Source organism: Orycteropus afer, unplaced genomic scaffold (genome assembly GCF_000298275.1).
Source record: "Orycteropus afer afer isolate SDZICR_OR568_19922 unplaced genomic scaffold, OryAfe1.0 scaffold00261, whole genome shotgun sequence".
Taxonomy (NCBI): domain Eukaryota; kingdom Metazoa; phylum Chordata; class Mammalia; order Tubulidentata; family Orycteropodidae; genus Orycteropus; species Orycteropus afer.
The window spans coordinates 1,118,122-1,129,593 of record NW_006921848.1 but is presented as its reverse complement, the minus strand read 5'-3'; the positions used below and the strand labels follow the sequence as shown (position 1 = coordinate 1,129,593).

At 53.9% G+C, this 11,472-nt stretch overlaps 1 protein-coding gene across 1 annotated transcript in view; it reads left to right on the top strand.

Moving 5' to 3' along the window:
• The window catches only part of AGAP2 (ArfGAP with GTPase domain, ankyrin repeat and PH domain 2), a 12,247-nt gene extending 2,262 nt beyond the window's left edge, over window positions 1-9,985 (top strand). Inside the window, exons 2-19 of the mRNA XM_007950053.1 lie at window positions 620-678; window positions 1,396-1,483; window positions 1,662-1,747; window positions 1,880-2,027; window positions 3,511-3,645; window positions 3,965-4,074; window positions 4,494-4,652; window positions 4,799-4,885; window positions 5,106-5,210; window positions 5,579-5,741; window positions 5,928-6,053; window positions 7,176-7,304; window positions 8,228-8,287; window positions 8,517-8,665; window positions 8,764-8,854; window positions 8,986-9,208; window positions 9,319-9,574; window positions 9,743-9,985. Of these exons, the coding sequence (XP_007948244.1) occupies window positions 620-678; window positions 1,396-1,483; window positions 1,662-1,747; window positions 1,880-2,027; window positions 3,511-3,645; window positions 3,965-4,074; window positions 4,494-4,652; window positions 4,799-4,885; window positions 5,106-5,210; window positions 5,579-5,741; window positions 5,928-6,053; window positions 7,176-7,304; window positions 8,228-8,287; window positions 8,517-8,665; window positions 8,764-8,854; window positions 8,986-9,208; window positions 9,319-9,574; window positions 9,743-9,985 (2,417 nt within the window). The remainder of the gene's footprint in view (window positions 1-619; window positions 679-1,395; window positions 1,484-1,661; window positions 1,748-1,879; window positions 2,028-3,510; window positions 3,646-3,964; window positions 4,075-4,493; window positions 4,653-4,798; window positions 4,886-5,105; window positions 5,211-5,578; window positions 5,742-5,927; window positions 6,054-7,175; window positions 7,305-8,227; window positions 8,288-8,516; window positions 8,666-8,763; window positions 8,855-8,985; window positions 9,209-9,318; window positions 9,575-9,742) is intronic.
• Window positions 9,986-11,472: the final 1,487 nt, after the last annotated feature.

Sequence of the window (11,472 nt, the reverse complement as noted above, 5' to 3'; positions counted from 1 at the left end):
CCTGTAGCTTCTCTAGGCCAGGGAATGAAGCCCTTCCACAGCCCTTTTGGAGGTCGCTTGTGTGGAGGATGTGGAAGAGGGAGGCATAGGCAGATGCAAGCTCCAGCGTTTTGGCTGTGGGGAGGGGACAGGGTCACTGTGCGGTTGACCTTGAAAAGGGGAAGTGAAAGCTCTCACCTCAGTTTCTTTCCTGTGAAATGGAGGTTGAAGAGGACTTACTACATCTATGTCCCAGCTTCTCTTCCCAGGATCTGCCCAGGGAATCAGTGTGGGCGGGGAGGAGCCCCTCATTCATTCTCCTTCCAGAGGGAAGAACCTGGCCACTGTCTAGGGCAGGGACCTACGTTTGGGGATATGCTTTAAGAGAGATGCCAACTGAAGTATTTTTGTCTTGCTGGCTTCGTTGCTAAGCAACCACTGAGCGGCAGCAACAGCTGTGGGGAGAGAGGCTGGGATGGGAGGATTGGGGACCACTCTCAAACCTATCTGTCCACACACCTCTCAAGTCCAGCTGTGGTCCTGGGGCTTAAGGGAAGCGGCAAAAGGCGGAGGGGTTGGTGAGGATTGGGAGTCCTTTTGGGCCTGGAGTCTTCCCTCTTATGCCCCTCTCCTGTTACAGAAGCTGTGGTCAATAGCCAGGAATGGACTTTGAGCCGCTCCATTCCTGAACTGCGCCTGGTAGGTAACCCAGCCTCCTTGCCTGTGGGAAAAGCTGACCTCCCACCCTCTACACTCTCAACACTCTCCCCTTTTCTCTTTCTGTGAGAATGCAAAGTATTTCCTAGTTCTCTGATTTTCCTTTCATAGCAGGGCTTCAAACCTGGTGCACTTCGGTTCTACTCCCTGCTGAGAATTTGCATTTCTACCCCAGATATACTAAATCAGAATTAAAATTTTAACAAGATCTCCAGGTTCAAAGCCCTGCTTCATAGCACCATACCGGGGCTTTAAACATCCTCACAATTTTCTCTGTACACATACTTCTTTTTGTCCATGGTCCTCTTCCAGGCTGCTTCTCATTGTTGGAATCATCTCTCTGTTGATTCTTCATTGTCTACTTAACTAGAATTTAGTAAAACTTTTCAACCAGTACCTATGGTTGTGACATGATACACATACAGGTCTAGTATGTTTCCTAGACAAAACAAAACGAAACAAACTGGTTCTGAGTTGCAGACATTCTTTAGCTTGCGGTCCACTTGGAACTTAAGATCATTCCTTGTTACATCCATGCCCCAATCCCCCCAACTGCTCTTTCTTGACTGACTGTCATTCATGCCTGTAGGATCCTTCTTGGATAATTTAACACTCTTGGCACCTCGGGCTTTCTGGAGTGTATCCAGACCCAAGAATCCTGCCTTCTCTTAACTCTGTGTTCCACAACCTTTTCCTCAGGGTGTGCTTGGTGATGCTCGGAGTGGGAAGTCGTCACTCATCCACCGGTTCCTGACTGGTTCATACCAGGTGTTGGAGAAGACAGAGAGTGAGTTCTCAGGAGCCACAGTAAGCTAAGGGTTAGGATCAGGAATCTAGAATCAATGACTAGATGGGTACGGAGACCAGAGGGAAGAATGAACCCATGAGACCTATGGTACAGGGAGCACATGAGATTTGGTGACCTGTAATCTCTGACTTCCTACACTTTCAACTGCTCTGTATAGGTGAGCAGCACAAGAAAGAGATGTTGGTGGATGGACAGACTCATCTGGTGCTGATCCGAGAGGAAGCTGGGGCACCTGATGCCAAAGTGAGGGGGCGAGGTGATGGGGTGGGCAGACTGGCAGGGGTCAACACTGGCCAAGGGAGAAGGCTCTGGTTTCCCAGAGTCCAGAGGAGTAGACTTGTCTTACTCTCCATTTGCTCCTTCACCCCCCACAAGTTCTCAGGCTGGGCAGATGCTGTGATCTTCGTCTTCAGCCTGGAGGATGAGAACAGTTTCCAGGCTGTGAGCTGTCTCCATGGGCAGCTGAGCTCACTCCGGGGGGAGGGCCGAGGAGGCCTGGCCCTGGCACTGGTGGGGACACAAGGTAAGGAAAGACAAGGGCATCACTGCTTTCAGGGGAAGCCCAAAGAAAGCCACTAGGGTATTACCCAACATGCGCAGTAGCTTGGCGAGGTGTGGAAATGGTCACCACTTGGATTCCAGCAGCTCTCTGGAGGGAGCCAGGTGTCTAAATAAGGAATCATTAAACTAAACACAAACTTCCCAAGGTCTGAGTGGAGAAAAGGGGAGGACTATACAGGGATAATTAAAAAAAAAGAAAAACAAAAAACCCCTCACTGCCATCAAGCCAGATCCAACTCATAGTGACCCCTCTTTGGGTTTCCAAGGCGGTATGTCTATAGAAGTAGATTGCCCAGTCTTTCTTCTAAGGAGTGGCTGGTGGGTTTGAACTGCCAGCCTTCTGGTTAGCAGTCAAATGCCTTAGGCACTATGCCACCAGACCTCCCATCCAGGAAGAATGGGACAGCTATAATAGCAGTCTCCATTCCTCTCCTGAGATGTCATCTACCTTGTGTTCTCACAGTGCTGTTTCAAATACGACCGCCATAGGACACACAGATCCCCACACCCCTTTCAGTCTCAGGCCCCTGTGTGGATAGAAGGAAGTCTCTGGATGGTACAAACAGATAAGCACTTGACTACTACTAATCAAAAGTTTGGTGGTTTGAACCCACCCACAGGCTCCTTGAAAGAAAGGCCTGGCAGTCTGCGTCTGAATGTTCACAACCTTGAAAACCCTGTAGAGTGTAGTTCTACTCTGCAGCATGTGGGGTCGCGATCAGTTGACACTGACTTGTTGGCAAATGGTTTGGTTTTTGAGTTTAGTGTGGACAGAAAGCCTTCTCCAGGCACCCTTTAAAAGTGCCTATCTAGAAACAAAGATCACAAAGGAAATGATAGAGAAAGCATGAATCTTTTTGTTCCTAATGTAGTGAGTGACTGAGAGGCTCACAGCCTCTCCACCAGGGCTAGGGAAAGCTTTTCCAGTATTCCCCTTTGTTGAGTTGGCAGGACTTTCTACCTGGTTGCCCATCCTGCAGGTACCTGCCTGCACCTGTTGCTTGCCTCCTGGTTTCTTGCTGCAGAATGAGCAGTCCACCTGTTACCCATGGACAGTCACCCTTTTCCCAGAACATCCAAGTGTCCACCCACTGGGCTCAGCGTTCCATGGTTTTGCAGGGCAGGATGATTAACACTCATGAGCCTCAGCCATTGCAGACCTTGTCAGGATGCTCCATTCGCTTCTAGAATATTCTTGAAAGACACCCACACAGAGATTAGGTCTTTCCAGAGCTCACCCAGCCTACTCACACTGCAGCTGGGCATGCGAGTGGAACCCCAGCACTCATGAAGGGGTTATACTCCATTCCTCTCGGTCGTAGGAGAAGTGTTCTCTCTTACCCTGTTGCTCCTGGGCCCAGTCTGGGACTGGAGCACAAGGAAAAGGGAGTGTAAGTGGGGAGGCGAGCCCCTTGTGCAATCCTGCCCCTTTCTTATCCCCTCAGACAGGATCAGCGCTTCCTCTCCTCGGGTCGTGGGAGATGCTCGTGCCAGGGCTCTGTGTGCAGACATGAAACGATGCAGCTACTATGAGACTTGTGCAACCTATGGGCTCAATGTGGACCGGGTCTTCCAGGAGGGTGAGTGTGGTGATCCCTAGTGTGTGTGGAACAGAGAGGACATAGGGGCCTGGGATATAGTGGGGCATTCAAAAGTCTGTGAGTTGCAGAAAATTAGCTTCCAGGGAAGGGAGGAGAGATGAGGGAAGTCAAAGAAGGTTTGCTCAATCGTCAGTCAGTCTTTGTGGGTTAGAGGAGCTGGTGAGACCACAGGTGGCATGGAGGGCACAGTGACAAGGAAGTTGGGGCCAGTGTCCTCTCCTGGGGATTTCTCAAAGCTGGGCATCAAAGGGTAGTCTGGGGTGTCTTCCCTGCTCATGCGTCCTCCCTCTCCTCTCAGTGGCCCAGAAAGTGGTGACCTTACGTAAACAACAACAGCTTCTGGCTGCCTGCAAGTCCCTACCCAGCTCCCCAAGCCACTCAGCTGCTTCTACCCCTGTAGCTGGGCAGGTGAGTTGGGGTTTCAGGGTCTACAGAGGGGCTGGAAAGATGCAGAAGAGGAGGAACTGAGGACCTGAGGTCAGTGACATGGCATTCAAGGAGCAGAGAGAAAAGTGACAGGACACTCTATGTTGAAAGTGCATTGGACTGGGAATCAACCAGGTTTAAGAAATAGTTTGCAGTGTCCTTGGTCATTTAACCTCCCAAGGTTATCAGGAAGACGGTATAGCATGATATATGTGAAATTAGCCTTTGTAAAATGTAACTACTGTTAACAACAGTAGTGAGGATTTTTATTACTAATAATCATAGCAGATACACGGTGACAAATCAAGGAATGTTGTGGATTCCCCACAACCAGATATAACTGTAGCTTCGTGGGGTGAGGGCATCTCAGCTGTTCTGCTAACGCCTTCATCCATTCCCAGGCTAGTAACGGGGGCCACACTAGCGATTACTCTTCCTCCCTTCCATCCTCACCCAATGTTGGTCACCGGGAACTCCGAGCTGAAGCAGCTGCAGTGGCTGGATTGAGCACCCCAGGGTCCCTGCACCGGGCAGCCAAGCGCAGGACTAGTCTTTTTGCGGTATTGGACATGCTGACCCCCTATCCTCTTGTCCCGTTACCTTCCCATCTTCCCTTGTCCCTAGACCACTCTTCATCTGTCTTCCCTGTCCTTTCATCAGTGTATCTCCCTTTCCACCCTCTATCTGATGCCAGTAATCATTCCAGAATCGTCGGGGCAGTGACTCTGAGAAGCGGAGCTTGGACAGTCGAGGAGAGACCACAGGGAGCGGGCGAGCCATCCCCATCAAACAGGTGGGTAGTCCAGAGGCTGGAGGCAAACATGAGGGGCAACTGGTCTTAGCTGTGTTTGAGCTAAGCCGTGCTGTGTTTATCATAATTAAGATAAGTGAGTTGCAGAGCTAAACTACCTGGGCTCGAATCCTGGCTTGTCACTTGTGCAAATTACTTGATTTCTCCATGCCTCAGTTTCCTCATCTGTAAAGTCTCTCTTACATGTCTTTCCATACTCCAGAGCTTCCTTCTAAAGCGAAGTGGCAACTCCTTAAACAAAGAATGGAAGAAGAAATATGTGACCCTGTCCAGTAACGGTTTCCTACTCTACCACCCCAGCATTAATGTGAGTAGCAGAGACTGGCTGGACCATGTGGGCTGGCCGTGGATCCCCGCCCTAGTTCTGCCAGTCTGTGTCTGACAAATACATTGTGCTGGAAAGCCCTAGTACTGTTCTCTTACATCTAACAAGCCTGTCTTGGGCACCCACCATTTGCCCGTGCTGCGGATACACAGATAAATACATCCCCTTAGCAACTTGCAGTCTAGTGGGAGATCACAGAGAAGGGTCCTCCACATGGCCTGCTTCCTGAAGAAGACAGTGCTGAGCTGAGTCTGGCTGGCCTGTCCCCTGGAAGTTTATTCTTATTTAGTCAGTTCCCAGAGCACAAGACTCCAACCTTTCCTACACTCTTGGCTCCTGTGCCCCTCCAGGATTATATCCACAGTACCCATGGCAAGGAGATGGACTTGCTACGGACAACAGTCAAAGTCCCTGGCAAACGGCCCCCACGGGCCATTTCTGCTTTTGGTCCCTCAGCCAGCATCAATGGGCTAGTCAAAGACATGAGCACTGTCCAGATGGGTGAAGGCCCTGGTAAGTGGATTGGGCTCATGACAATGGTCAGGAGAGGAGCCAGGGCTGGGGAAAAGGAAGGAATAGTAGGGAATTGGGGGGTGGGACTGGACAAGTAGAAAGGTGGGTAATAAAGAGGGACCACAGGGGGAAAGAAGCCAGGAGACAGAGTGGTCACTGAGGTTTTGTCTTCTCCCCTTCTGACAGAAGCCACCCCTCCCACTCCAAGCCCCAGCCCCAGCCCCAGCCCCAGTTCTCTGCAGCCACCACCAGACCAGACATCCAAGCATCTGCTGAAGCCAGACCGGAATTTGGCCCGCGCGCTCAGCACTGGTCAGTGAGGAGTCACTCTTCCATCTCTCTTACAGATGCAGAAGGGTGGGAAATGAAATAGGGGTGGAAGCTTAGAGGCTGGAATGAATGCATGAGTCAACACATTGAACATCTACTGGGTGCCAGGCACCCAGCTAAGCCATGCTGTGTTTATCATAATTAAGACAAGTAGGTTCTAGAGCCAAACTGCGTGGACTTGAATCTTGGCTTGCCACTTGTGCAAGTTACTTGACTTTTCCATGCCTCAGTTCCCTCATCTGTAAAATGAAGAGAATAGTTTCTACCTCCGAGGGTTGCTTTGAGGTTCAGATAAACTGAAAACATTGTCTGGCATATAGCCAGCCATCAGGGTTTAGAATATGGTGAAACCTGTGAGAGCCCGAACTGCTTTGTTTACCTAGTTCTCACAAGTTTTCTGCCTTTGACAGGTGCAGTCTTACCACTTTTCTGTTGCTCATTTCTGTGAAAAATACTTAAGTTTTCTTTCTCTAACAGGTTTCCACTCTACAGTTTCCAGCTTTTGCAGGTTTCACTGTATTTGGAAATAGATAGGATTTTGTTTTTATCATTTCCTTTTTCATTTTAAATTTAAAAAAAATTCAAACACTATAATTCACTTACCTATCTGTCTGTCTATATATCTATACCCGCCAGCCACTCCTCAGAAGGAAGATGGGGCAATCTACTTCCATAGTGATACTGCCTTGGAAACCCAAGGAGGGGTCGCTATGAGTTGGGTCCAACTCGATGGCACTTAACAACAACAACAATCTATATATATGTATAATATATATGTTTAAGTAGCAAATAACACTGTCGTAAGTAATCCTCACAACAACCTTGTCAGGTCAAGATGATTATCCCCATTTTAGGGATGAAGAAACTGAGGCTCAGAAGATTAAATGACTTGCTCAAGTCTCAGGGCCAGTAAGTGGCAGAGCCAGGAACTGAGTGGGGGTCTGACTAAATCACTCATCTGCCCACCTTCCCAGGGAGAATCAAGGGGACCTCCTGGAGGGGCATCGTAAATGCCAGAGCTAGTTCAGGGGAGGAGACAGGCTATCGAGAAATCAGGAAATCTGTGGAGGGGGCAACTGAGGCAGCTGTATCCCCTTCTCTAAGACTGTACCCCATCTGGAGACCTGAGCCCCCTGACTCGGGAACCCCCTCCTTCTCCCATGGTGAAGAAGCAGAGGAGGAAGAAATTGACAACACCATCTAAGACTGAAGGTTCGGCTGGGCAGGCTGAAGGTGAGGCCCTGGGGGGCAGTTCTCCCACCCCGGACCCTCACCCCTAACTCCACATCCCTGGCCTAGCTCCTGCAGGAGGAGGAAAAGTGCCTGAGCTGAGTGCTTGACTGTCATTACCACTTTGCACATAATTTAATGGGAAAATGGATAAACATCCCATAAGCCCCTGTCCTTCCTCCCCTGTTCCCCAGCCAAAGCCTTTCCCCTCCGTGGTCCCCAGCCCTGTTCTCAGTGATCCTCATAAATCTCTAGCTCTGCTCTCTCCCCTAAAGGTCCTCTAGGTCCTGTCCCTGCCCTTAGCTCCACTTACCACCCCAGTCCCTGAACCCAGAAGCCCCAAGCCTGTCCTGTGACCCCTAATGACTCAGCTCCTGACCTTGGTGTCTTTCATAGACTCCCCAGTTCCTGGATTCTGTAACTACCTAGCCCTTGCTCCTTATAACTTCCAGTGATCACCAAGCCCCCAGCCACCCTTGACCACAGTGATCCCATTCCTGCTCCCAGTGAACCCCCAGGTCCCAATGACTCCTCCTGAACCGAGGGTCCCCTCATCTCAGACCTGACACCCAATTTCTGTCCCTTTTCCCATGTTCACTCAGATCTGACCCTGCCTATCCCTTCCAGAGACCTGGGTCTTCACTGATCATGATAACCCTTCCCCACCGCCCCTGCTTTCTGCTGGGCGCTCAGACCCAGGTTCCAGATCTGCCTACTCTCATGGCTCTTGGCTTCCGCTCCACTCTGCTCTGGGGCCACTGACTTTAGTTCTGCTTTTTCTCCCCATCTGTCTGTTCTGCTTTGTCTCTGGCACTCTCTGTCACTGTCTCTCCATCTCTCCGTCTGCCTCTCTTTCTCCTCCTTTCTCGGTCTCTCTCTCTCCCTCTCTCCATTCTCTCTCTGTCTCCTTCGCTTCGGGAAACCAGCCAAGCGCAAAATGTGGAAACTAAAATCCTTTGGTAGTTTAAGAAATATTTATAAAGCAGGTAACAAGTGGGGAGCTGGGAGGGGCGCTCAGCTGGGGTGCAGAGGGGTGGGGGTGTCCCTGCCTCCCCCTGCATGTGCTCGGGCTTCCTGCTCTCCCCTACCCTCTGCCTCCCTTACCTACCACCCCACTCCCAGGGGCTTGGGATGGACATCAGGGAGGAGGGGCTTGGGGAAGGCAGCCCCTATGTGAACTCCATCCTCATGACCCCATTCCATCCCCCTGCCCAGAGGAAAACTTCGAGTTCCTGATAGTGTCCAGCACTGGCCAGACGTGGCACTTTGAGGCAGCTAGTTTTGAGGAACGGGATGCCTGGGTCCAGGCCATCGAAAGTCAGATCCTAGCTAGTCTGCAATGCTGTGAGAGCAGCAAGGTCAAGGTAATGATGGTGGGGTGCAGGGAGCAGAGATGAATGTCTGAGGAGTTCTGAGCTGGGCTCCCATGGAGTGCCAGTACTAACCCCACTCTCTTCTCCAGCTGCGCACAGACAGCCAAAGTGAAGCCGTGGCCATCCAGGCAATCCGTAACGCCAAGGGGAACTCTATCTGCGCGGACTGCGGGGCCCCCAGTGAGCACAAGGGGGCAGCGGAGGGGCCTGGGAGGCGGGGTCGGGCTAGGGAGCATGGTTCGTTGGACTCCTTGAATGCTGGGGTTTCCATGCTGCCCAGCCTGGAGCCAACCCTGGCATTCCGTTGCCAGACCCCACGTGGGCCAGTTTGAATCTGGGCGCGCTCATCTGCATCGAGTGCTCGGGGATCCACCGGAACCTGGGCACACACCTATCCCGCGTTCGCTCTCTGGACTTGGACGATTGGCCGCGGGAGCTGACCCTGGTGCTGACGGCCGTTGGCAACGACATGGCTAACCGCGTGTGGGAGGGTGACACACGGGGCCGCGCCAAGCCCACGCGGGACTCTTCGCGGTATGTATGAGGGAAAGTAGGCGGGGAACACTAAGGGGTGCCCTGGTTAGGGGTCAGAAGTCCTGGGTGAGGCTCCCTAGAGCCCTTCCGGCTGATCCTTGGTCTTGCAGGGAAGAGCGTGAGTCATGGATTCGCGCCAAGTATGAGCAGCTGCTGTTCCTGGCGCCTCTGAGCTGCGCCGAGGCGCCTCTGGGCCGCCAGCTGTGGGCCGCGGTGCAGGCCCAGGACGTGGCCGAGGTCCTACTGCTCTTGGCCCATGCGCGACACGGGCCGCTGGACACCAGCGTAGAGGACGCTCAGCTCCGCTCCCCGCTCCACCTGGCGGCGGAGCTTGCCCACGTGGTCATCACACAGCTGCTGTTGTGGGTATGTGAGTGGGGGTGGGTAAGGGGTTTTGAGGAAACACTCTGGCACAAGGAGCCGGGTATCTGCAGAGGGGTTCTGGAGTGGTATTAGAAATTTTGAGGAGGTGGAATGCGGGTGTGGGCCCCCTGAGGCCCCGCGCGCGGTGACGAAGACGTTTCTGCTCTCCAGTATGGCGCGGACGTGTCTGCCCGGGACGCGCAGGGCCACACGGCGCTGTTCTACGCGCGCCAGGCTGGGAGCCAGCTGTGCGCCGACATCCTTCTCCAACACGGCTGCCCAGGTGAGGGCGGCAGCACGGCCACCACCCCCAGCGCGGCCACCACCCCCAGCATTACCGCCACTCCCAGCCCTCGTCGCCGGAGCAGCGCCGCCAGCATGGGCCGCGCCGACGCCCCGGTCGCGCTGGTATAGTTGCCCAGCGGGAGAAACACCCCCACCCCACACGAGCCGGGCACTGCCACACCGGTGGACCGCTGGACAGATGCACCCACTCACCTCTCCAATCCGCACCCCGCCCCACGGGAGCACTTCCTTCCCCCGCGAGGGCACAGTCCCCACCTCCCAGAGGACACAAACTCACCTCCTTGCTCCCCAGCGAGGCATGGAGACCCCAGCTCCAATGTCCTTTCTCCACTGTTTCCACGAGGATTCCTCTGGGTCTACCCCGCGGTGTTTGCGGGAGGGCACGCCCCCGCCGCCGCACCGGCTCCTGGCCTCTTGGACCTGCCCGCTCGCGCCCCCTAGGGGCAGGGAAAAGACCCGGCCCAGCCTGTGCTCGACAATCCTGTGGCGGGAGCCCATACCCAGGCTGGCTCCTGGGGCGACGCCACGCCAGAGGGAGGGGTTAGTACGTGGGAGCGCTAGTCCTGGGACTTGGGGGCAATATGGGGGGCCCCCAGCTTTCCATGCTTAATGTCATTGCCGAGTGAAGGGGGAAGGGCAGAGAGGGGCAGGACCCCTGCTGCCCATGGGAGTGGGGAGTTCCCAACCCTTTCCGTGAAAGGGACCAGGAGGAGTGGAAATCAGGACATCCTCCCACACCCACCCATGGATGGAAGCTAGCGGGCTGGGGGAGCCAAGAGCCTGGGCCCCTCCTAGCGGCTATCTTGGGAGGGAGACGGCATGGGGCAGGAGCAGGCGAAGAGGGCTGGAGAGGGGCCTTGTAATTTATTGCTTTGTTCCCCAACAAGGGGTGGGGCGGGCAGGGGCGTGGGGAGGGTATTTTGGGGTAGGGGAAGCCAAGGGTGGGCAAGGGGTGGGATGGGGTGGGGGTGCTCTCGGGTTGTGTCTGTGACCGTGACTGCGTACCTGTGACTGTACAGCGCCCGTGGTGATTTGGGGAAGGGGGACTCTGACAATGGGACCCCTCCCCCACTAGTCTCCCTGTCCATCCCCTCCCTCCCACTGGAGCAGCTCCAGATCCATCCCTCAACCCCATGATCCCTCCCAGCCAGGGCTAAGAAGATGTAAAGTGGTTGGGAGGGTTGGGGGGGGGCGCTACACCATTCCCAGAAAGGAGGTGGTGGGGTGAACTTACCTGGCCTAGACCTGCCTCTCTCAATCAACCCAGCCCCAGCCCCTGGGCTGTCTGTGTCAGTGGTTTCCGGTCCGTCCCCCCCCCCCCCCCCCGCCCCTGTAATATTTTGCAAAGGACCAGGTAACTGGGGAAGGATGTGAATGGGGCAGAGGAAATGCCCCCTTCATCTCCTTGGAGGCAGGTGGTGTGAATCTTCAACAGCAATTAAAGAGGAAGTGATTTTGTGTAGGGGGTGAGCTGCTGGTTTCTTTTTGAAGAGCTGGGTCAGGGAATGGTGGTCAAGCTGGGGAGCCGGGGCCAGAGAGGGTGGGCCAGAGGGTGCCTTCTGCAGGAGCTGGTAGCAGGGTGGTGGGTACAGAGG